General features: G+C 53.0%; 1 protein-coding gene across 1 annotated transcript in view; it reads left to right on the forward strand.

Moving 5' to 3' along the window:
- Nucleotides 1–22,870, forward strand: part of Acox3 (acyl-CoA oxidase 3, pristanoyl) — a 33,686-nt gene extending 10,816 nt beyond the window's left edge. Inside the window, exons 7-18 of the mRNA XM_041636605.1 lie at nt 1,777–1,865; nt 6,440–6,536; nt 8,398–8,580; nt 10,025–10,147; nt 11,473–11,593; nt 13,434–13,556; nt 14,085–14,198; nt 15,701–15,816; nt 16,926–17,100; nt 17,705–17,772; nt 18,403–18,489; nt 20,985–22,870. Coding sequence (XP_041492539.1) covers nt 1,777–1,865; nt 6,440–6,536; nt 8,398–8,580; nt 10,025–10,147; nt 11,473–11,593; nt 13,434–13,556; nt 14,085–14,198; nt 15,701–15,816; nt 16,926–17,100; nt 17,705–17,772; nt 18,403–18,489; nt 20,985–21,104 — 1,416 coding nt within the window. The 3' untranslated portion in view covers nt 21,105–22,870. The remainder of the gene's footprint in view (nt 1–1,776; nt 1,866–6,439; nt 6,537–8,397; nt 8,581–10,024; nt 10,148–11,472; nt 11,594–13,433; nt 13,557–14,084; nt 14,199–15,700; nt 15,817–16,925; nt 17,101–17,704; nt 17,773–18,402; nt 18,490–20,984) is intronic.
- Nucleotides 22,871–24,394: the final 1,524 nt, after the last annotated feature.

Genomic DNA, 24,394 nt, shown 5'->3' on the forward strand with positions numbered 1-24,394 from the left:
CCTGCCCGGCTAGCTTATGCCCGAAATAACAACACACAAACTGTATTCATTTAAACACTGCTTGGCCCATTCTCTTCTAGGCTAATTCTCACATATTAATTTAGCCCATTTCTAATCATCTGTGTGTAGCACCCCAAGGTGCGCTTACCGGGGAGATTCTAGCCTAGTCCATCCTGGGTCGGAGCTTCTTCGCTTGTGTCTGCCAGGGAACAGGGCATGGCGTCTCTGCTGAGGCGTCTGCTCCGGAGAGCAGAGCTGTGGAGTCTCTGACCTCACTTCCTCTTCCTCCCAGCGTTCTGTTCTGTTTACTCCTCCCACCTATCCTCTAACCAATAAAATGGGCCAGGGCAGTGCCTTTATTAGCCAATGACCTTCCTCCCTCACTATGGCAGCCCAGGTATCCTGACAGGAGTGTGAAGCTGAATAAGCTGTGCCTGGGGACAAAATGAGAAGAAACAGGAGGTAACCAGGGTCTCAGTAACCTCTTTTAAGGGACACACTTTGTCCTTTAAAAGACACACCGTATCCCACCTCCCCACCACACCATGGGCTGAAGACCATTTAGCTCTGGGGACTGGAATCCAAACCTTGACATTTCCTGGTCATCTCTACTGTCTCTCCACTTGTTCAGTTCTTATGGCATTTATTTCAAAAGGTTTCCAAAATATTTGTGTCTAAATCTTTACTGAAAGATTATAGAAAATTAAAAGATGCCTATGGTTGAGCTTTAGCCTTACTATTATATATATATTAAAGTTAAATAAAATCAGATCCACAAAATAAAAGCTAGTGACTCGTATAAAGTGCCTCGATTCAACCAACCCACTCTCCCTCCCTATTTTTCCCCCTTGGTTCTGGGGTTTGGACCCAAGGTCTCCCACATGCTAAGCCCATACTGTACCCTGGACTGTCCCACCCAAGGGCTTCTGGCCTTCTGGAATTAGATGTGTTTTCTGGGTGAGTAGGCAGAGCCGTGGTTAGTCCTGACTACTGTGTGCCATCAGTGTCTGTCATCTAGAACAACAGCATCTCTAGACACTGACCCCATCCCCTTGAGGGGAAGGGAGGCAGTGGGGCCTCTGCTTTATGGTTGACAGTCCTGCTTCATGTGGAATGAAACCTGGCTTTTTTGGCAGAGCCCCTGGGTCAGGAGTCTAGCTAGTCGTGCCCGCATTCCTGTAGGGACTGTTTAGTGGGCACCCTCTGGGTCATGTCCTGGCTGGCCTTCCCACAGCACATGTGTGCGCAGCCATTTTGACGTTATACTGGAGTATCCTGCAGGTCCTCTGTCTGAGGCATGGACAGGATCTCTGCACTTCCCCTAAACAGTGTGGTCCCCCACCCCACCCTGTGCTGCCTGTCTAAGTCAGGAGAGCCACTGGGCTCAAGAGCTGGAATCAGGACTCAGGGTACTCCTTGATGGCTCAGGATGCTCACTCCTGCCATCCCCAGCTGCTGGCTTCATCCACTGGTCACCATGTCATGCCAGCTTCTGCCCCTCTCTGAGTCTGTCTCCTTTTGTAAGGACACCTACCATGGATTTAGGGCCCACCCAGAAGTCCAGGTGATCTTGTGTTGAGGGCTCTGCCTTATGTCAGCTGCAGAGGCCCATTTTCCACAGAAAACTCCATCTCCAGACCTGTACATATCACTCCAGGGGACCCGGTATGACCCAGAGCTATCCAGAGTTGCCCCTGAAAATGGTTGTCTTGTCTGGACATGCCACCTTGTCCGCTGAAACACTAACTGGCTGTTATTCCTCATGGCTTTGTACAGATTCGGGACCCGAAGACTCTGCTTCCCATGCCAGGGGTGATGGTCGGTGACATAGGGAAGAAGCTGGGGCAAAATGGCCTGGATAATGGGTGAGTGCCACTGACGTCATCAGACAGATGCTACCTCCCTGGGGCTCCAGAGTTGTTCCTAGGCCACAGACTGGAGATGGCTGCCAGTGCCACACTCACTCAGGGCCTGGCTTGGCTATGGTAGGCCCCACCACTGCACTTCTTTGAGTAGCAGCCATGGTCTGCATGGTCGCAGTTCTGAGAGGTTTGCCTTGTCCTAGCACTCTGTGGGTCAGCTTCTCACAGTGTGGCTCTCCAAGCTCCCAGGTTAGTCTAGGGCTTCCCCCTGCTGCCTGAGGAAACCTCAGGCCCTTCCTTCCTCTGTGGTTTCCTGGTGGTCGGCCTTAGTTGTCCACTGTGGAGTCTGCCATGAATATTCACTTTTGAATCTCTGAGGCAGCAATTGGCAAAGTGCTGGGCGCACGATGGTCAGGGAAGTGCCTTTGACCCCCATCCTACGGCTGCTTGGAAGCAGGGTTGATCTGTAGCCTTGTGCATTGAGCACTCAGATGGGAGTGAATACCATGAGCTAGGCTGAGCCCGGAAGGACCTTTGCTAATTCCTTAACCAGGCTGAGTTCCCATGGTGGGACAGCTGGGTGGCTCGAGGTTTATCATGTCCCAGGTGGAGGAACAGTGGTGAAGCCAGTTCCCAAGGGTTCTCTGTAAACAGAGACTGCTCGTTCATTTTCTGCCCAGACTTGAATAATCACACAGAAACTATATTAATTACAACACTGTTTGGCCAGTCGCCTAGGCATTTCCTAACTAGCTCTTACATCTTAAATTAACCCATTTCTATTAATCTGTGTATCACTGTGGGACTGTGGTAAGGTTCCGGCGTCTGTCTCCTTCGGCAGCTACAGGTGTCTCTTTGACTCCACCTACTCTCTATCTCTATCTCTGCTCAAATTTCCTGCCTGGCTTTGCTCTGCTAAGCCATTGGCCGAAACAGCTTTATTCATCAACCAGTATAAGCAACACATATATAGAAGGACATCCCACATCAGTTCTCAGTGCCTCTGAGCGTCTTGTCTTTGAGACCCAGGTTGGCAGCAGCTGAGTGGCATCTAACAAAGTAGGGCTCACTGCCATCCCTACCATTTCTAGTCCAGCTTCTTCTATGCCTAGCCTTCAAGGGAGCTGCCAGCAGCCCAGGCCGCTTTCCTGTGTTCCACCCGGGGTCAGTGTGTGCACATTCCACCCAGCTACAGGATGCCTGGCCCAGTGCACTTAGACCCCTCTCTGCCCACGAGGTAACTTGACTGTTAAGAGGCCAAATAGGGCATCCCCAAGCATTGAGTCCTGTGCTGTGTTAAGTGTGTTTGTCTACCTCAGTTCTGTGTGTTTAGGCTCTCAGCGTCACCTCAGGCAGCTGCTGTGTCTGGCTACTGAGTCTAGCCACCTCCCAAGAGAGATCCTGACCTGTACCAGGTACTTTCTAAGGCTATCCTGGACACTCCCTTGTCTGCCCATCACCAGAAGGCTGGGGCAGGACCAGGGGAGGACTCAGGCCTCCTGACTCTGCAGGCCGGCCTCAGGCGGTGTAGAGGGGGCCAGAAGCACCAGTACCTAGCAGTATCAGCTTAAGGAGAAAGATCAGGGCTCAGAAGTCACAGAGCTGTCATTCGCCCCTCCCCCACCCCCCACCCCCGGCTGAGGGCTCTGTGTGCAGCCTGGCTGACCTTGGCTTGTGCTGGTGGAGTATTGTAACATATAGCCAGTGGTCCCAGGCCCTCTGTCTGCTGTTCTTCCTGGTCTACAGATTAGAACAGTTAGAGTAACTTTGGGATATAATAGAGAGCTTGAACTTGGCCCATCTAGGCAGCTCCCGTTTTTAGGGAATGGATAGTGTCCTGGGACGCGTCTCACAGGCACCAAATCAGACGTTAACACAAGCCTCGGCGTACAGGTATGGCAGAGGCTTGGCTGAGTGTCACCATGGAAACGCTGCAGGTCAGCCTGAGCAGCTGTTCCAGCAAAGCAAATCAGTCCAGTGACCTGTTATGCCCTCTCTGTCATGCTTGGCCACTGAGTCCTTGGAAGAAACTAAACTAAGCTTCCTGCCTGCACTGACCACAGGCTACCAGCAGAGGACGCCAGAGCTCCAGGACTGAGTGGCTGCTCTGCTGGTGTTAGGCCTCAATTCAAAGAGCAGCACTGTAAGTTAGTGCTGCTTTCTTTTGTCTTTCTTTCTCTCTCTCTCTCTCTCTCTCTCTCTCTCTCTCTCTCTCTTAAATTGTAGTGCTGCTTTTAAACTGGGGTCCATTTCTAAGTGCACTTTTGTCCTTTTGTGAGATTCCCCAAAGGTGTCAGGACTACCTAGGAATCCAGAGCAGCGTTCGCTGCACGGGGTACTTCCAATCAAACCTTCTAAAGACAAGGGTCTTTCCAGGAGACACTGAGCCCAACCCCAAGGTGCCCACGGTAGTTATCATAATGAGGCCGGGCCTTTGGGCCTGGGGAGTCCTCCCTGAAGAGGCTGAGGAGCCCTGGATTAGGATCTGCTCCAGGTGGGGCTGCACTGGTCTTCTCAAGGGGGGGGGGGGTGGCAGAGAAGGAAGTTGAGTTGCTGGAATTTTCAGCAGGACACCCAGGGCGGAGGTTATATGACATACACACACTCTACACCCTTCCAGCACGCCTGCCACACTCATCCCACATACCCCGTGTTATATGCGTGTCCTGCGTTACGTACGTACGACACTCTCGCTAGCCCCCACTCATCTTTCCCTGTAACACTGGCCTTAGGTCACAAAGGTGTCCCGTGTCACCGTCCTGCTGTTCTCTTACACTCACACACACACTAAGCCTCCGTGGTCCCCATTTGTATGCCCCCCACCTGCTTGACCTTCCCATCCCCCGTGTCGCACACCCATCCCATATCACACATACATGCACGTGAGTGCCTTGTGCCGCACACTCCTGTGTCACACTGTCGCACTCTGCTGCACATGTATCCCCTGCCCTCCGGAGACCACGATTGTGGTGTGCCCGTCACCCACCAGCTGGACCCCTTTGACCGTTTCTGTGGATAGAAAAGTGACCCAAAGAGCGCGTGTGAGGTTTTCCGACACTAGAGTGGGAACTTCACAAGCACCAGTGTGTCAGACTCGTTCTACCTCTGTGGCAGAAGGGGGAAGATTTTCCACTCCTTAAAAAGTACGTTCCGTTGACAACATTGGACTTGAAAAGCATTCCTTGGCTTTCACGTAAACAGATGGAGCACCTCGGGCTTGGCACTCAGGCTGGGCTTTCTTAAAAATGGGGCATTGTGTGCGGCCTGCAGGCTGGGCACAGGCCAGGTGGCTGCCAGACACAGCGTGCTCTGTTCGCTGGGTGTACTGTATCTAGGTCTGTCACCCAAGGGCTCTTCTTAGCTCTGTCCTATGGGTACTGGGAAGGGCTGCTGTGTCTTCCTGGGACATGGTCTTTGGGGCTCCTTCACCTTGGAGGATTCCCTCCTACCCCAGCACCTCTGTTCCTTTTCACTAAGTTCCTGGTAGGGACCAGGCACTGTAGACTTGTAGAAAAACATAACCGCTCCGAGAATCTGCTGCAGGAAACCGGCTCAGTGGGGAACAGGGACAACCGAGTAATCACTCTGAGTAGGACTACCCATTGGTGTCCTGGAGATGAGGGGTCTGCCTTGTGATCTTTGCAGAATGGGCAGGAAATCATGTTGACTTCCTAGAGGAGATGGCAGCTTGCTTCCCTCAGAGGAAGACCCATGGTTCTCAGGGAAGAGGTGGGGAAGGCCACAGGTCAGCAGGGATCTGGGTCAGGTAAAGCTGTAGCAAGCATGGTAGTCTTGAGCAGGGTGTATCCTTTTTGAAATACTTTGTTTTTGCCTGCTGTTCAGTGAGGGCAACTCAGGTGGAGGGAAGCTGCCTCCAGCCAGGGGCTAAAGGAGGTCAGATGCGGGCGAGGAGCCCCAGGCTGCCTCCTGTCATGGCAGATGGTTGCTGGTGACCGATGAGGTCCTCTGTGTTTGCAGAGCATCTCAGCCACCAGACTCGCTGCTATAGGAACCACTGAGGTTTTTAAGTGTGTTTTATTTTGCAGTTGACATAGATTTGTAGCTTTCCACAAACTTCTTCCTTAAACCACTGCAAAATGTCTTGGGTTGTCAGTGCCCGGTGTCCCTAGCAACGCCTGGTGGACCCTCTTCCTAGCTGCTCAGGGGAAGCAGACCACTGTTCCCAATCAGTGGACGGGGCTGTAGGCTCTTCGGCTTCATTTAGCATTTTTAACCACCATGTGCTGGTTTTATCCCTCTGTACTGGGAATTCTGAATTGAGGTTGAAGTCTGGGGTGCAGCGATGTCAGTCCCCCTGTCAGGTGTGTGTCCTCTGCTGTGCACCAGTGGGTAGTGGGCGTGGAGTTTCTCTTTTCCAGTGACATGGGAGCACCTCCATCCCGGGGAATAAAGAGCTCAGCCGTGATGGTCCACACATGGTCCCATTACACATGTACCTTGTCTCTGGGGGTGATGTTACCTTCAGCTGCTCTTAGGGAGAGGAGGAAAGCCCAGGAAGCATGTGACATGCTCTTGTGGGACTTGCATGATGTAAGCCCACCTTTTTCCCTGCACAGATTTGCCATGTTCCACAAAGTTCGGATTCCTCGCCAGAACCTCCTGGACCGGACTGGGAATGTCACCCCCGAGGGCACCTACAGCACCCCCTTTAAGGTACCAGTGGGCTGTTGGTATCTGGACAGAATTTCTCGAGTGTCTGTCCCTGTGTGTTGGAGATCACCCCAGGAGAAGCTGGCCCTAGGTACCTCACACACCACCAGTCTTTGAGTTTGGTGCCCTCAACAGAGAAGGAGCTTAGCCACAGTGTTGGTGGGTAGGGGTGGCCGGAATCTGGCAGCATTTTCTGGCTATACCTAGGTATCCATGTCTTCTTGGGTAGGGGACTGCTCTCCCAGATCATATAGATGTCTTGGTTACCATTGCTGTGATTAAACACCATGGACAAGGTAACTTATAAAAGAGTGTTTAATTTGGAACATGTGGTTTCAAAGGGTTAGAGTCTGGGGGCCAAGCAAAGGCATGGCAGCAGGAACAGCTGAGAGCTTACATCTTGGTTCACAAGAAAGGGAGAGACACACCAGGAATGGTGTGAGTGTTTTGAAACCCAAAGCCTGCCCCCTCAGTGTGACACACCTCTTCCAACAGGACCATCCTTCCCAAACAGTTCCACGGACAGTATTCAAACAAATGAGCCTATGGGGCCATTTTCACTAATAGCAGCTAGGAGGGTCACTTGAAAAGCTGTGTATAGCTGGGATAACCAGATGTGGTGAAAACCGAGAGTGGTCAGACTGTAGGATGGAGATGAGCCATGGGGCATCCCACAGCACAGCTCTGGGGAGTGGTGAGCACACAGTCAGGCGGCTGACCCTGGGAACAGAACTCCAGGAGGAGATGCCCCGGGGGTACTCCCAGGAAGGACATTCCTCAGACAACTCTCACCCTTCGTCTGGTGGGAAAGCAAGAACGAATACAGAAAAGTTGCTGGAGAGAAATTAACCTTGTGAGCTAAGAAGCCACATAAGGCACAGAATAATATGAAAACAACCAATTAAAATTTACCAAGATGTGAAAGACCTGGAAGAAAGAAGCAGTGGAAGGTTCTGGTAAGGTGAGTGGCCTGCCTACCACAGTAGGGCTCAGAGAGGTGACAGACAAGTGTCCCCAGCTGGAGAGAGAGAGAGGCTGCTGAAAGAGGAAGATAAGGAAAAGCTGTCTACTGACACCAGGGGAAAATGGGATCATTAGAGAGAAGGTGCAGAAATCATGCTGCCAGGCACAGGTGAGCAGCTGCCACCGTTCCCTCTGCTCCTCGGGGTGCCACTGAATTTGAACTTTTTTTGTTTTGTTTTGATTTCTCTGTGACGTTCCTGGACTGGCAATCCTGGAACTCACTCTGTAGATGAGGCCTGTCTGGAACTCGGAGATCTGCCTGCCTCTGCCTCAGTCTCACACGTGCTAGGATTAATGGCCTGCGCCACCATCGCCTAGCAAATTTAAACATTTTTAGTGCCAGCAAAACTGTCTTCTCTACACGAGGTTGTGACAGATGTTCCCTGTTGGGTGACTGTCCTATCCACAATACACTGTTTTGGAAGAAGGACCCAAGCAGTAATCCCAGAGTGGCAGCAGGGGACGGGGGCAAGGACATCAGGCTGTCCCACAGTACCACCAAGGGACCTGAGCACAGCTCCTGCCAAACAGTGACGAGCAGGACGGCTGTGCTGTTGACAGTAAGGTTGGAACACTGGGCCCCCAGAAGCCATTGCACCAGCAGAGTGCCTGGTGGATGTGGAGCCCCATGCTGGGCCACCGTGCATTCTGATGCCCATGCAGGAAAAGGCAGGCCCTCAGGTGGACAGTTCACAGCTCAGTCACAGTGCTCCTCTCCTCAGAGCTCCCTCCCTGGGCAAGTTGGGAGCCCTCTCCTCTCTGGGGTACACCTTCGTCTTTGGGACGTTCTCGGAGGCTGCACAATGTCTGGCTGACATTAGACACTGCTTTTCTTCCCCAGGATGGCCGGCGGCGTTTCAGAGCATCCTTGGGCCCCCTGTCCTCAGGACGCATCGCCATTATTGGCTTCTCTGTGACCAACTTGAAACTGGCAGTGACCATAGCGCTCCGATTCTCAGCCACACGGTGTCAGTTCGGACCCACAGATGAGGAAGAAATCCCCGTCCTTGATTATCCACTGCAGGTACTGGCCACCTGAATCATCCCCTGCTTTCTGCTCTTCTTGGCCTCAGGGACTGCCCTAAGAATAGGACAGTGGGCAAGATTGCACCTGCCAGGCACCAGAGCCGTGGGGTGGCTTTTAGTTAAAAAAAAAAAAACATGTATGCTCAAAAGGATGGGCAGAGGAGATCCATGGTCTATGGTGGCAGGTACAAGTCTGCCCAATGAACAGATGAGATACCCTGCTTGGGCAGGCGATGCTGTTCTGGGTCTGGCTACATTCTTTGACTCATCTGTCCCATCCCTAAGAAATGGCCCCGAGGAAGTCATTTCTGGGAGCAGCAAGTGAGCTTTAAACACTCTGGCATTAAAGCAATAGAAGTGGTACCCAGCCTTGCATCCTCTGAGGCAGCAATGGGGCAAGGCACAGAGACCATGAGTGGGAAGGGGTGCATCACAGCTACCTGTGATCCCCACTGCATGTCCTGCTTAGGTGCCCTTTGTAGGCAGAGGGGCAGTCATAGCCTCACTTTATGGGGTCAAGGGTCAGGTAGGTGACCTGGCTGCTAAATCTGGCTTAGGTCTGGTGCCAAGAGCTGCATTAAATAGGTGTTGACTGACAGTCTGGGGAAATGAGACAGAATTGCCCGTTCTCTTCGCTTCCCTCTTACATTGGTAACGGGCTGTTTAGGAAGTGACTATTAAAAATAAAAAGTTCCTCCATGCCTGGGTGGCTCATGTACCCTACTGTGCCGGCGTCCTTGTGCCCATTGCAATGACGTATTGACTACTCTGGGAAGCCCAGCAGCTAAGGAGCTCTGACCCAGGTCCTTGCTGGTGCTGCCACTTCCTGGAACTGCAAAATGCTGTAGCGCTGTCACATGGAAACAGCTGGCTCACTGTCTGACACTTTGCACACATGGGTCAGCCATGACGGTAGCTCACTGGGTCCCTTTAGGCTCCACCTGTCCCCTCTAATCCATTCATCCCATCCATGTCTGTCCGGCAGTGGGTGTGTGCTGTGTGTGTCGGGTGCTGGTGTCGAGTCTTCATCCCAGCGTGACTGATCACCTTTCATGGGTTCAAGGAGTATGGGGCCGGGACTGAAGAGAAGGCTTGGTGGTTTAAAGCACTTGCTGCTCTTCCAGAGGACCTGGGTTTGATTCTCAGCACCCATATGGTGGCTCACAACCATCTGTAACTCCAGCTTCTGGGGAATCTGATACCTTTTGATGACCTTCTTGGGCATCAGGTGCACATGAGGTGCACCTGTGTAGGACATGCAGGCAAAGCATTGGCACACAGAAAATAAGCGTAAAACTTGGTGCCCGTCTTGGGCTGAACTGGCACCAGCAATGGGTTTCTTTCATTTCTAAGGAAGCTGACTCCGGGTTCCCAGGGCCAGTGGTAGACTGGCTGACTGGGCCAACCCCTCTGAGTACCTGCCATGTGTCTGTTTCCCTCAGCAATGGCGCCTACTCCCATACCTGGCAGCTGCCTTTGCCTTGGACCTCTTCTTAAAGACAATCTTCTCATACCTGATGGAGCTACAGGAAGACCTGCTCAAGGGAGAATACGGTGCCAAGCAGGTAAGGCATCTGGTTTGCTGTTGCCGAGGTTGGGCAGCCTCGTTTCAGAACTGGGGCCAAACAAAAGCAGCTGGCTGTGCGAACAGAGCCTGTGTGAGTTCCTTCAGCTGCCCTACCAGCTTGGGGTTTAGCTTGCCCAGTGACTTGCAGTTGGGGCTCCATCCATCACCCCGTTTCTTAGAGATGGGTGCTGGCAGAGCAGAACTCACAGCTTCTTTTGAGAGCAGAGTGGTTTTCACACTCCGCATCGCCGCCCTCAGAGGACGACTTGGCTCTTGTCTTTTCATAAACAACTGTACGGAGGTCTGAATCTACTCTCTGAGCTGACAGACCAGGATTTGTGCCAGAAGTGAGCATGCAATCCCACTGGGTCAGCTGCTCTGCACGGGAAATCCATTGCCGGCTTCTCTGTTGGCAGCCTATGGGTTGGTGTTTGGCCCTTCCTTGTGCTGCCCCCTGAGTGAAAATCAGATGTGAATCAAAAGACGTGGGTCTCGGAGCAGATTAGAAGCTGCAGACTGTGGGTACCAACTTTATCCTGAACAGCCTGTCAGGAGTGACATTGGGATGCTCAGCACAGACCCGGAGTGAGAGCTTGGGGCATTGCACAGACTGGTATGGGTCCCTGGAAGGGAGCAGGCCACGGAGGGGTGCTGCTGGCACAAAGGGGCCAATCGTGCTCTCCTAGTGAGTCTGAACCTGCCTGTTGACACTGTTCTCCTATCTGTTTTCCTTCTGATTAAACACATCCATGCACAGTGGCAACTGAAACTGTCCATAGCTGAGACGGACACCTCTGAGCAAATGGATCATTTTGTGTAGCGGGCATTGCACTCAGTGAAGAAGAAATGAGGATGTGTGTGAAGGAGATTGAGTTTCAGGAAGGAAGGCCCAGGAGTGTCTGGCTGCCAGGCCATCACCAAACATCTGCATGACCGCGGTCCTAGGCCTCCCTCTCCTCAGACGGCCATACTGCTTGTGCAGTGTTGTGCCCATCTCTGCCCCTGATTGGTGGCCTTCTCTGCAGATGGTCATGTTCAGTATGCATCCATTAGCTTTGTAGGAGCTGTGTCTAATAGGCATGCTCCAGCGGTCTGTAGTGGATCTGCTGCCCTTGAGATGTATTTCCATACACAGGTGCCGTGTGCTTGTTTACCTGCCGTGAACCTGTGCAATGGAGCCCATGTTGCCTGTGCTCTCAAGTGCTCCCTAACCCCTCTCGTCACAGCTGGGTTTCCTTTCTTTGACACTAGTGTTGAAGCTAGGGCCCGACTGGCATTGCCAGAGTCTATCTTCACCTCTCCTCACCAGGTTCTCTCCCACAGGCAGAACTTGGACGTGAGATCCACATACTGTCATCGGCTGGCAAGCCCCTAGCCTCGTGGACAGCCCAACGGGGGATCCAGGAGTGCCGTGAGGCATGTGGGGGACACGGCTATCTGGCCAGTAAGTTTGGGTTAGTTTGGGGCAGCTTTTCATCCTCCGCCCTCCCATAGGCTGCTAGGTCAGGGTTCCACAGAGTGTAGCCTGTTTTTCTGGTAAGATGCTTCTGGAATACAGCTATACCCACTCCTATGCACCCCTACTCTCCACAGCCACAGCCACTCATACACTTTCTCTGGCTGTTTCCACACTGCGGCGGCAGTGCCAAGTCCTCATGACAGAGATCTGAAACACTTACTTCCTGGTCTATCACAGTGCAAGTCCACCAAGCCCTGCCCTAGCCGGATCCCACTTTCTGGTGCTTCATGCTTCCTGGTCACAATTGGGGATGGTAAGGAAGTATGAAACGTGTGATCCCAGCATGCAGCTGTGTGGAATTAGCAGGTCTTTTTCAGTGCGACATTTGGCTGATAACTCGGTAGGGAACCAGCCTGGTTTAATGTAGTTCTGAAACCCGGCAAGTTGAGCCTTACTGATGCCGAGGTTCACATCATGCAAGCAGCTAGTACATGGCTGCGGGTGAACCACCAGCTGGCCCAGTCAGAGCCTGGTGTAGTCTTCATGGTAACTGGACGGGTTACCCTCACTGTGTCTTAGCTTTCTTATTAGAAGATGGTGGACTTATACACACAGCCTATAGGTTCTTTCAATGAGTCAGGGCATATAAATGGTTAGAGGACCTGACCTATAGCACTGTGATATACAGCCCCAACTTTACTGTAGCAGAGGCGTGTCCCCTAATACTTCCCTACTGTTAATTTAGCATGGTTACTCTGACCTCCATGCTCGGCCACTGACGTCACATCAGCAATGACTGACAGTGGCTGCTCACGGACAGCCACTGCTGCTGCCGACTGCGCAGACCTGCCAACCCTTCAGTGGCCCGAGAGCTGACGCAGGCTGCCGTGGAGCTGGCGATGCCCCTGTGATGCTTTGGATCCCGTGTTCCCGCTAGCCTGTCCCTGCAGCTCAGCATGCTCTGGTCTAGCCTACACTCCCACCCCCACCCCCACACACACCATCTCTCCCTGTCCCCAGCTCGCAATGGCCACGTCTCAGTTATTTGTGATTATGTTTTTATCTTTTCTGCAGTCCTTAGTAGGGCTTTTATTTGTTTCTATAACTCACAAAAGCACGTAAATAGTTTAGCTTTGTTCTGGTTTTAAATAAATAAGGAAATTACTTCTCAAAGGACTATAGATGCAGACGTGACTGACTCATGGCTCATGACTTAGCAGTCAGGATGCAGGGACCAGAGTCAACAGGAACGGAAAGAGCCATATCAGGGTTACATGTCAACTGTCTGGAGGTCTCCCCCAGGCATTTACCTGGTGGGTCAGTTAGAGCATGGAGGGGCTGGGCTGGTCCTCTATCTCCCTCAAAGGGAATGTGTTCCACCAGAGAGGAAGGGCTGAGAGTTTGGTTCTGGACAACTTGCCTCAGGCAGACCCTGGGCAAAGCACATCTCATGAAGTGCACGTAGGCTCTGACTGTTCACATAGCAAGAGAAGGTGCTAGGGTGGGAGCAATCTCAGGTTGGAAGTTGGCTTGTTAAGGCTTCATTTCGCTATAGAAGAGTAGCCCCATGTCCTGTCTCTGGAGTGGTCCCCACACTCTGGAGAAGCTCTGCTAGGCGATTCCTCAGGTAATACCAACAGGAAGGAGGGTGACAGTCCTAGGTCCTCACAGCCTCCAGCCATGTGTTGCGTATTCTTTTGCCATCCCACAGCCTTCCTGGAGATGACTTTTATTTCCTGAGGATGGGGAACAACTGGGGCAAAGCCAGCCGATGTGGACCAAGTGGGGGGAGGCTCTTAAGTGACACCGTGGCATTTTTTTGCAGTAAATAGGCTCGGTGACCTCAGAAACGACAATGATCCAAACTGCACCTATGAAGGTGACAACAATGTCCTGCTACAGCAAACCAGCAACTACCTGCTTAGCATCCTGGAGCACAAGCTTCAAGGTAGGCACCTCAGTGGGAGGCTGAGCTCAGCGGGGTACGGTACTCTCTCAGACTCTGGAGATTGCAAACTTGGGTCAGGCTGTGTCCTTGGGCCAGACATGGTGGCACAGTCCCATAGTCTGAGTACTTAGTTAGGCCAGTGAGGAACAGCTAAAGTTGGAGGCAAGACATTGTCTCATTGGGCGGTGGTGGTGCATGCCTTCAACACTTGGGAGGCAGAGTTCAAGGATCTCTGTGAGTTCAAGGCCAGCCCGGTCCTCAGAGCGAGTTTCAGGACAGCCAGTGCTACACAGAGAAACCTTGTCTCCCCAACCAAAACCCCCAAAAAAGACACATCTCAAAAATAAAAGGCTAAAGCAAAGGTAGACCATCTTCGGGGTGAATAAAGGCTATCACCTGGTGGCACAGGCGCTTCCGAGCAGACAGAGTAGAGGCACCTAGCCAGAGGTGGCTGAGCTAACTGCCAGGCTCTGGTGGGGCGGGGGGCTTCTATGTCTTTCTCCTAAGTCACAGAAGTGTGTACCCTAGGTGGAGCTCCATATACACGCCCTCTCAAGATAGTGGACTTTCTGAAAGCCTATCCTGAAATCTTGGGCCAGAAGTTCACGGGCTCCAGCAAAGCTGACTGGTTGGACTCAGCAGGTACTAACATTCTCCGCTCCATTGCCCCTCTCTTCCTGTCATCGCCCCAGGAATGCACCTAGCCACAGGGAGGGACAGTGGCGCTTACGCTGGGGTGACCACTGATGGGCGCAGGTGCTTTTCTGGCTTGCAGTCTTGCCTTGGTTTTGTTGCTGTCCATAAATCTTGGAAAGGTCTGTGCGACACCCACCTTTCCTGCTACCCATCACTTGGTCCTTTGGAGGAACTGGGGAGCAGCGAGCCACATGAGCTTAGAATAGATGGGCAGTATCCCAGCCTTGGCTGTGACCTCCAGAAGTTGACTCCAGGGTTTTGACGTGCTAAGGGCAACATTAAGGTTCAAGGATGACCATCCTTGAAGCCTAGATCTTGTTCTGGGGCTGTCTGGGTACTGAGAGGACCAGGCATCTATTGTCTCACAGTGTAAAAGTAGACAGCCAAAATCAAGTGGTCCTTCCTCGCCTCTCCCTGATCCTGGGAGCTCCAGGCACCCTTGGTTTGTAACTGTGACACTCTACCCTCTGCCTCTGTTGGTGCAGGATATCCTTTGTCTCTGCATAAGGACCCCTTGATATTGGAGTTGAGGCCTGCCCTAACCCAGGGTGGCCTTGCTCTGTTAGCCACGAGATTATCACAGCCAGATACTCTATGCATCATTTTCCTGGGAACAGGCTCTGTGACACCAGAGGAAATGAGCCCACATCTGGTGTGGCCAGACCCCCTGTTTCCTTCCCAGGAGCTCTGAGCCATAACCAGCTGCCTAGAAGAGATTCCCTTGCTCCCTGGTCCCTGAAATCTGCAGGTCCTTTGAACCAGGTGCCTGGGCCTTTTTACCGTGGGGTATGGAGAGTGTGGACGCCGCCATGTGGTCAGAACCTATTTTCCATCCAAGGCTGTGTGTCCTCACTCACCAGTGCCCTTTGTCCTGAGTACTGTGGGAAGTCAGCTCAGGTATGACAGGAAGGATGAACCCCCCTTCCGCCTCTCTGCCGTTTGGCTGAAGTTGCTGCCAGGTCCCGGAAACCCACCCTGGACCTCCCCTCTGTAACTGCCTTTCTGCTGCCAGTGGGAGCATGCCAGACTGAGGCCTTGGCAGGGCAAGGGCCAACCTACTGCCCTCTGGCTGGCCAGTGGATGAGGATGGGAATACAGGTGCTCGCCCTCTCAGCCCTGTCCATCCTTGCAACTGGGCACTCTGATGCCCATGCAGACCTCAGTGCCCCTGAAAGAGCAGCCACTGTGTCTTGGCTGGCTGAATGGCCCTGTGATCTGTATGGCAGTGTGGAAATGCTGTCAGACACACCCACCCTGTCAACTCCACCTGGTAAAAGGGCCTCTGGCAGCTGCCCTCAGTGACTGGGTTTCCCTGTCTGCAAAACCGCCCACCCTCTATTGGCCTCACGAAGACCACTGGGCACACACGGCCAGCAGGGCAGTCTGCCCCGGGGTGACAGGCGTGGTGACAGATGCTCCTCCCACTTGTTTCTGTGTCCCCTCTGCAGCCCCCCTGGCAGCGTACCACTGGCTTGTCTGCTACCTGCTCCATGGGAGTCATCAGAAGTTCTCTCAAGAGAAAAAGTCTACAGGCAGTGACTTTGAAGCAAGAAACAACAGTCAGGTAGGTTTGCGTCACCGTTTGTGTCACCAGCTGCTCTGGCGTGAGAAGTCAGTGTCCCCCGCCCGTGCATTCTGTAAAGGTGGCGGCCTTGCTGCCCGTGGGAGAAAGGAAGGCTGCTGCATTTACAGGGCCATGTGGTGGCTGCTGGAAGCCAGAACAGCAACAGCCGGAGTGGAGGGTGGGGTGGAAGGGTCCTTCATGGGGTAGCACCTCAAAAGCCCTCCCCTCACTCCTTCCCTCACCCCTCCCCGCCCCTCTGCTTAGCACTTCGTCATCACCTTCAGTTGGGGAGGGCCGCAGCACCTCCTGCTCTCTGGCCGCCTGGCTCGGTGTCCCCCATCCCCCAGAAGCAGCCTGTGCTTGGGGTCATAGTCAGGCAGCACCTGTCTGGGTTGAAATCCTCTGTGGATTTAAAAGGTCTGGTGAGGTAGTGCACTGGGAGCAGGGAAAGCTGTGCTGACAGTCATGAGCAATCGGTTATCAGAGAAGGCCGCCCAAGGGGTCTTTGGTGGCTAGTCTCCCTAAGGAGGCGATCAGTCTGTGACTAGAGAGGGGATCCCATATTGCCTGGGTCTGCTCGCCAATCTCACAGGCAGTATAGGAACAGGAGGACTGTGCTTCAGAAACCCCGGAGAACAGTGCAACATTAGCCCTGTCCAGTACAACCTGTGCCCCTCCACCCTCCCTAGTCACCCAGGAGGACAGGTCCTATGCCCTGGAACCGCTTGCTGGCACCACAGTTCTATAGTGACAGCCTGTTGGGCCTCTGTTCTCTTGAGAGCTAAGCATGGGGCCAAGTAAAAGTGGGCTGTCTTGGAGTATGTAAATGTTACAGCCTTCCCTTCGTAGGGCTTAGCTTCACTTGGAGAGGTGTGTGTGTGTGTGTGTGTGTGTGTGTTTACACGTGTGTGCACATGTGTGCACACACACACCATGCTGTGTCTCCGTGCTGCTTGGCTTCACAGTACTGACCTACGATGCGTGTTCAGACATGGACTTCAGTCTGCAGTTCTGTGTAGTTCCTCCTCAGACGAGATCTAGCTGTACCAGCTGTAGTGACGCCTGCCTCCAGCACACACCAGGACACCAGGTCCCTTTTCTGTTTGCAGGTGTACTACTGCCAGCCCCTGGCCCTGGTCTTCCTGGAATTCATCGTGGTACAGCAATTCCACGATCACACGCACAGCTCCAGCGTGCCTCTGTCTCTGCAGCCTGTGCTCAGGCGGCTCAGCATGCTCTACGGCCTGTGGTCCCTGAGCCAGCACACGGCCCTGCTCTACCAAGGTGAGACTGGAACTTAGAGCTCAGCCGAGACAGCCTAGTGACTAGGTACCTTCCTCTTCAGTGAGAAGCATCCTAGAAGTAGCTCCTGTCACCCGCACATTCCCAGTTACACAGACCACTGCTGAGATTCCACAGGAAAGCTGCTGTGGGCTTGAGGTGGCACCAAGCAGCGGGGTCTCCTACTTTGATCCCTGGTGGCTTCAGAGGCCTGTGTGCCCCACACACCAGAGCCCCATGTCCCCTCTTGGATGCCAACTCCTCACAGCTACCTGAAGTGCATCTGGGCACCTGTGCAGTCTGAGGCCGGCACCTGCCTACCTATGTACTCTTTGTTCCTCCCATGGTGGCATTATGCCAGCCCCAAGCCTCAGGGCCTTGCCGCCCTCACAGCTTCTTAGCCAGGACTGACACATGCCCAGGGACAAGGAACCTCAGAACTGGCCCTGAGCCAGCACGTTTCTGCCGAGACATCACAGTAGGCTGGTCAGTGCTGTGATACCCTGACACCTCTGTCCCGAGGGCCTAATGACGCTGAGTGGGAAAGCCACTTCTGATGTGCTGTGGTCACAGGGCTGAGGGGTGTGTGACAAGGTTGTGCTTGCAGGTGGCTACCTTGCTGGTGAACAAGCAGGACGAGCAATGCAGGATGCCATCTTGGCCCTGTGTATGCAGGTGAGTCCCGTCACCTTTGTCCACACTGTGCAGCCCCCACCGTTATCCTGAGCTATCTGCCCACCCTCTCCCATCACCTACACGTTAACTTAAACTTCAGTGTGCTTGGCAGGAGTTATCTGAAAAAAAAAAATGTTTGCATTTCCAGAAAATCCTTGGGTGTCTCCGTAGCAGATTGCTCTGTGGGGCTTAATAATCATCTGAGTGAGGAAGCAGGGGTCACGGAACCTCAGCTGCAGGCGTGATAGCTTTCACAGGAGCTCAGGAGCACTTTTTGTCCTTGTGGCTTCTGGACTTCCTTTCCTGCGTCAGAATAGCAGTTGTCAGCTTGGCCATAGGCTGGGGATGAGCCTCAGGGGACGCACTAACAAGCTGTACTCGTCACCTCTGCCGGCTGCGCAGCCCCGCTGCAAGGGCAAACGCTGGCTGTCCTGAGTGGATGGCGACACGGTAGAAAAATGCAAACACACGCCCAGGGAGTCCACAACCCAGACCGGTGAGGCCTCAGAGCTCTGTGCGCCTGCTCAGGTTTCCAGGGCTCTGTAGCAACCGGCTGTTGCTTCTGTTACTCCACTGTTGCCCTGGAGACTGTAGAGCGTCGCCAAGTGGACAAACTTTGTTTCCCAACAGCTGAAAGACGATGCGGTGGCTCTGGTGGACGTGATCGCCCCTCCTGACTTTATTCTGAGTTCCCCAATTGGCAAAGCTGATGGTGAGGTAAGGGGAGTGACCCCTGTCGCTGCTGAGGCTTGACCAGAGTCTGAGGGTCCTAAGGTAGTGAACAGTCTTGGGTGCCTCCCTGGAAGTTGTCTCTCACAGGGGGCTTTCTGGGGACAAGAGAAATCAGGTGGTGTCACAGCCCTTCGTCACTCCAGCTCTGTAGTCTTGGGTACCCATGCCTGCTGGCCCTTTACCCTACGGAACAAGGAAGCTTCACTGTTGCCCTGAGGTGACATATAGTCCTCTGTGAAGACCGAGATCCCAGCCTCCTCACCCTCCCTGCCTGCTCTCCACATAGGCCCTGCAGCGCAGTCACAGACACCATTAGCCACCCTGGCCCTGACCCCTCAGTCAGACATGACCCCATCTGCTTTCTCTGCTGTAAAGCCTTGAGCATCTTCAGATTCTCTCCCTAGCCTGCCCTCCATCCCCAGCTGACTATCCAACCGTGGGGGCCTCTGCCCCTCTGTGCCTGCCCGTACAGCCCCACACTCCTCATTTAACTTCCTCATGCCCACTTGCTACCAAATTTTAGAATGGTTTGTTTAGAAACAGTTAGTGGGCTTGGGCCTCTCTGCCCACAGGGCCATCCCATCTGCCAGCAGCCAGGCACCCAAGATGCAACTGGACTCTCCCGCCCCTGCTGCACCCTCCTGCCCTGCCGTGCCTACCTCTGTTGCTTCTCTCCTGTCATTTTACACTGCGCTGTTCTGACCTCCAACCCCAGCCCCATTCTACCCTCTGTTCTAGTACATGGGCTGGTTCCCATCACAAGGTCCTCACATGGGCTGCACCCCTGTCTGGAGTACCCTTCTGTTCACTCAGCCTGCCCTGAGCCCTGCCATCTCTGTCTCCCTCACACAAACACCCATTCTTCTGCCAGGGGCCCTGACAGCTCAGAAGTAGCTTCCTGTGTGACACCCTAGCACAGGGTGATGCCTGTGTAGGGAAACACTGGCAGCCTGGCATTTCACAGTACCTTGCTACCTGTAGGGTTATGCCCCTGTTATTCTGGCAGCATGACTTTGCGAAGTGTCCCAGCCCTGTGCTTGAGGCAGTGAACTGTGGGGTGCTTTTATCTTCCCCACCCCAGGACCATGGTGGCCTTCTGTGAATGGAGAGCAATAGCAAGGGCATGAAGCCTGCTGTCTGCAAGCAGCACTAGACTCAGGGCTTCACAAGCCCATGAGGGGCCCGCCCCAGAAGTCTGAACCCCAAGATTGGCGCACTCAAACTACGTATACATTGGGGTGGGCATCCAGGAAGATAATATGAGCCGTGGCTGGGCAAAGAGTTCCCAGGTGCATCAGGAGTGTCTGCAGGCAGGGCCGATGGCCAACTGTGTGATCACATTTTTGTAAGAGCCCAAGGTGCAGAGAAGCCTACCAGGTGGCCCACACACAGCAGAGACAGTCTCGGGCAGAGGTCTGGGCCCTGGTGTTAGAATTGATGGACCAAGGACTTTGGGTATGGAGAGAGCACCGGGGAGTGAGGCTTGCCTCACTTGGACTCCCCACCCCTAAGCTGCCAGGCCTCTCAGGCATCTGCCAGCAGGACCTGCATTCTAGACACTGCATGCAGAGGCCTGTCGCCTGCAGAAGGAACTGCGGCACCTGGCCTCTGATCAGGAACTGCTGGAGGTAGAGAGGAGCCGTCCCTAGATGGAGAGGGACTTCTGGCTCTGAGTGCCGCAGCTCAGCCCATGGCCCCTGGTAGGGTGAGTAACCGCACATACTCCCCAGCGTAAGAAAGGGGTGCTCTGACCCACTCTCTCAGGGAGATGTGTCTTCCTGTGTGTAAACTCAGCTGGGGATCTGAGAGAGCACAGTGCTCAGCATTGTGAATTGTGGCCAAGTCCCGCCCCCCCCATGGGGGAGCAGGCCAGATCTGCAGTGCAGAAGGGCAGCTGTGTGCCATGGGTCCCTCTGAGCCATTTGCTCTGTTGTGGCTTTGCCCTAGCTGACTCCGCCCTAGGTGTCCATGTCTGCTGCAGGTGTAGGATCTGGCTAGGTCTGTACCTTCCTCCTAGGTAACACCCACCCTGCCTATTTTCCACTGAGGAACTGTGGCTAAGAACAGCTAAGACTCTAGTGGGGCCACTGGGGACCCAGTTTCCTGGCTTGCGCATTCCGAGGGCAGCTGGAGATAGGTCTCAGAGAAGGCAGGTCATATCCTGGCAAACGTGGGAGGTGAGGGTAGGGGTCGGGGCAAGGAACCTGTGTGGATTGGGATGGTCACTGTAGACAGCATTCCCAGGGAGGAAAATCTCACAAGGGGATGGTTCCTATCAGAAATGCTTTTATGACACTTTATAATTAAATTTCATTAATTACTTCCTACTAAAACATAAAAGGCTTTATATAAATTAAACATGCATCTTCCTAGCATTTCCTAAAAAGTGATCATGGGGAATTTCCTGTTCCCACAAACTGGAGGCTACCATGCTGGCCACTTATCCTCGGCTAGTGAAGGCCCTTTGCTTCTGCCTACAGCTGTATAAAAACCTGTGGACAGCCATCCTGCAGCAGGAGGGGATCCTGGAGCGTGCCACCTGGTGGCCTGAGTTCCCTACCAACAAACCCTTGACCATCAGACCGAAGTCCCAGCTGTAACCATGGTGGGAGAGGCAGCCACAGCAGAAACAGCTGATCCAGAGGCCTGAACCCAGGAGACACCAAGATACCCATGCTGAAAAACACGCACATCGTACCTTTTCCGTGATCCTAGTCAGCCTGCCATAAGCATCCTCAAATGGGGAAAGGTCGTGTCTCATGTGCAGGGTCAGGGAGTTTGCATAACCTGTCTTCAACAGAGGATTTTATCCATGCTCTCTTGGGATATAATAGGAAGGTAAAGTCAGGGCTCACAATGAAGGCTTCTGCTCAGGTGAACTTTGGGGTCCATGGAAGATTTTTGCAAAGCTCTCTTCTCTATTCTGCTTTCTGATTCCTTAGCGCTTCTGTGCTGTGGCCATGACTCTCTCTACTTGCCACTTATGGCTTTATACCATGGACTTAATTTGAAGATTTTTTTGGGGGGGGTAAAATGCCACTTCTTTTGGTGGCACCAGCATCTCCACTGAGGAAATGCGTGGTGGTAGGGACATCTAACCTACTCACCATGACATCCCCACTGTGTCAGTGACTGGTTGGCTGTGGCTTCAGTCCTTTTATTTCTAAAACATATGCCCAGTGCCATCCGTCCCCACCAAGTGTCCCTCAGCAAATCCACACAGCATGTCCCTGCTACACTGGCTACAGCCAGACCTTTGTGCTTCCAAAAGGTACGGGGGATGTGCTGCCATCCTTACCAGCTGAGGAAGGATCCTGTAACCTTGGCCTTCCTGATGGGCTGTTCTGCGCCCCAGGTGCTTGCCAAGCCCAAGAGCCTCTTCACCACCTTGCTCTTGGTCAACTCCCCCACCCTGGCTCAGCTGCCTTCCAGAGTTCTGCTCCAACCCAATGGCATGGGTGGGATCTGGGGATCACCAACTGGAGACCCTGTGGAACCAGAGGGCCATGTGTTCACAGATGATCCCTTCCACCTGGCTCTGTGGCTTTTCCCAACAATGAAGACCAAGTCTTAGGTCTTCCTAGGTCTTGCCAGCTCTTGGGGTTTGTGCCCTCCCATTCTGCCACACAATGGTCATCTCAGCCACCTGTTTGTCTGACCATATTTTTGTGTGGGAGCTTGGTTTACTCTCCTGTCTGATTGGAGACTGACCAGCATGTCACAGAAGTGACCAAAGTCAGTAAAGTGTTGGCTCAAGATAAGTCACATGGTTCCTGGGGTCAGGCAGTCAGACTGCAGAGCTTCCATTGATGGCTCCAGTGCCTATAGATTTCAAATGATAGAAAAATATATCAGCAGCTATGGCTTCTGGGGGAGGAGAGTCAGTGCTCTTTTAAGAGTGGCCACTAGTGGGTTGACCATACTCTGGCGCATGCTCACACATCCAAGAGCTTATGTGTGGGCACAAAGTGGACTTGATGGATTTTTTAAAAACGTGTGTGTGTTTTCATATGCACCTATTGGGTATGTCTTTGTCCCTGGGTAGAGACTGGCTCTCTGGACACCCAGAATCTGATGGCTGTCCTGCTAGCTTGCAGGCATCACAAGACTTGTAGGGATGAAGCCTGTACCCCTATTCTCTGCCCGTATGCGTGCACTCCACTCCTCAGGCCAGAGGGTGAGGCTGGTGGCATGTGAAACAGGCATGTGGCCAGGGGTCATATTGTTAAGACAGACTTGTAAAGGTCCCTTAAAAAGAAAACGCTTGTAAACAGCAGTAAAAACTTGAATAATTGGCAATAAAGTGTTGAAATTGCAGCCCTGCTTTCTCCTGTTAGGTCTCTGGCTGTGAAGCAAGTGCCCATCGCCGGGCGCTGTTGGGCAACAGCAGAGTTGGAAGAAGAAAACAAGTGTTTTTGGTGACCTCACACCTTCTCCTCAGTTGCGACGATCACAAGGCACAGAGCCTGTTCACTGTGTTTTTTGGCTCCTACCAGGTTCCCTCTACCCAGGAGAAGTTGGAACAGTGGGAGTGGCCTGCCTTGTGTGGTCCTCTTGCCTCTCCCAAGGATTTCCAGCATCACTGGGTGTCATGTTAGCACGCAGCCTATTGGATGCTTTTCTTCACATATTGGGGGCATCTTTTCCCACTTGAAATGATGCTGTGGCTGTTTCTCCCATCAACCCACATGGACCTCCAAGGTTATCAGCCTCTTCCTGAGAGACTTGAGTCTAGAGGCTTGCACTCCGATCTCACTGTGACTGACACATACGGACCTGCTATGTCCTGCATGTGGCTAGCTCTGGCTAACTCTCAGAAAGAAAGGGGTTGCTGTTGGATTTTGGATACTGAGTTGCTATACAAGAGCAGAGACAGGATGAGCAGTGGCCAGCTGTGCCTACTAGCTGTACAGCAGTCTCACTTAAGGAAAGGCACCTTGTTGCATGCACACACACCAGATCTGTGAAGCACACAGTCAGAGGCTGGCAAGGGAGGCAGGAGTCTTCATGTTCTCGGGGTGGAAGCCTTTCTCAGCAGCAGCCTTTGATATTGCCTGAGTGTCACCTGTATGTCCTCTCGCCTCACAACCCGTCCTCATTTGTTCTTGCTGTCCTGTGGTGACACCTGTCCTTAGATTATTTTTAAAATATTTAGGTGCAGCCGGACAATGGTGGTGCACGCCTTTAATCCCAGCACTCGGGAGGCAGAGGCAGGCGGATCTCTGTGAGTTCGAGATCAGCCTGGTCTACAGAGCTAGTTCCAGGACAGGCTCCAAAGCCACAGAGAAACCCTGTCTCGAAAAACCAAAAAAAAAAAACTTAGGTGCGTGTGTGTGTGTGTGTGCAGGTATGTATGTGCCCTGGTGCACATGTAGAGGTCAGAGGATTACTGTTCCCCCGAGTAGAGCCTTGTGCACAGCAGGCGAACGTCTGTCTCTCCTTGCCTGCCACCTTGCTGTAGAAGCAATGTGACTGGAGACACACATGTGGGCTCTGAGGATCTGAACCCAGACCTCCATGCTTGTGTGGCCAGCCCTTTTCCCACTGAGCTTTCTCTATGCCTAAGGACACGGTTAAACGCAAGTGTTGTATCTATTTTGTTTTGGTTGTTTCTTAGTTTGGTTTGTTTACAGGCAGGGTCTGTCTACATAGCCCTGGTTATCCTGGAACTTGCGAGGTAAAACAGGCTGGCTTCAAACTGACAGAGATCTGCCTGCCTCTTCCCAAACGCTGAGATTAAAGGCATAAACCGGCATACCTGGCTGTCTGTAACACATTTTTGCATAAGGAAAGCAGAAAACCTTAGATAGCCTCTGTGGATTGTTTTCCTTCATTGCTCATTTGCCCTGTGATGTAGCTTTCTCACTTTGATTAAGATAGCTTAAGCTTC

The sequence above is a fragment of the Microtus oregoni genome, unplaced genomic scaffold (assembly GCF_018167655.1).
Source record: "Microtus oregoni isolate MIOR12 unplaced genomic scaffold, Mior012 000049F_ref0000343, whole genome shotgun sequence".
Taxonomy (NCBI): Eukaryota; Metazoa; Chordata; class Mammalia; order Rodentia; family Cricetidae; genus Microtus; species Microtus oregoni.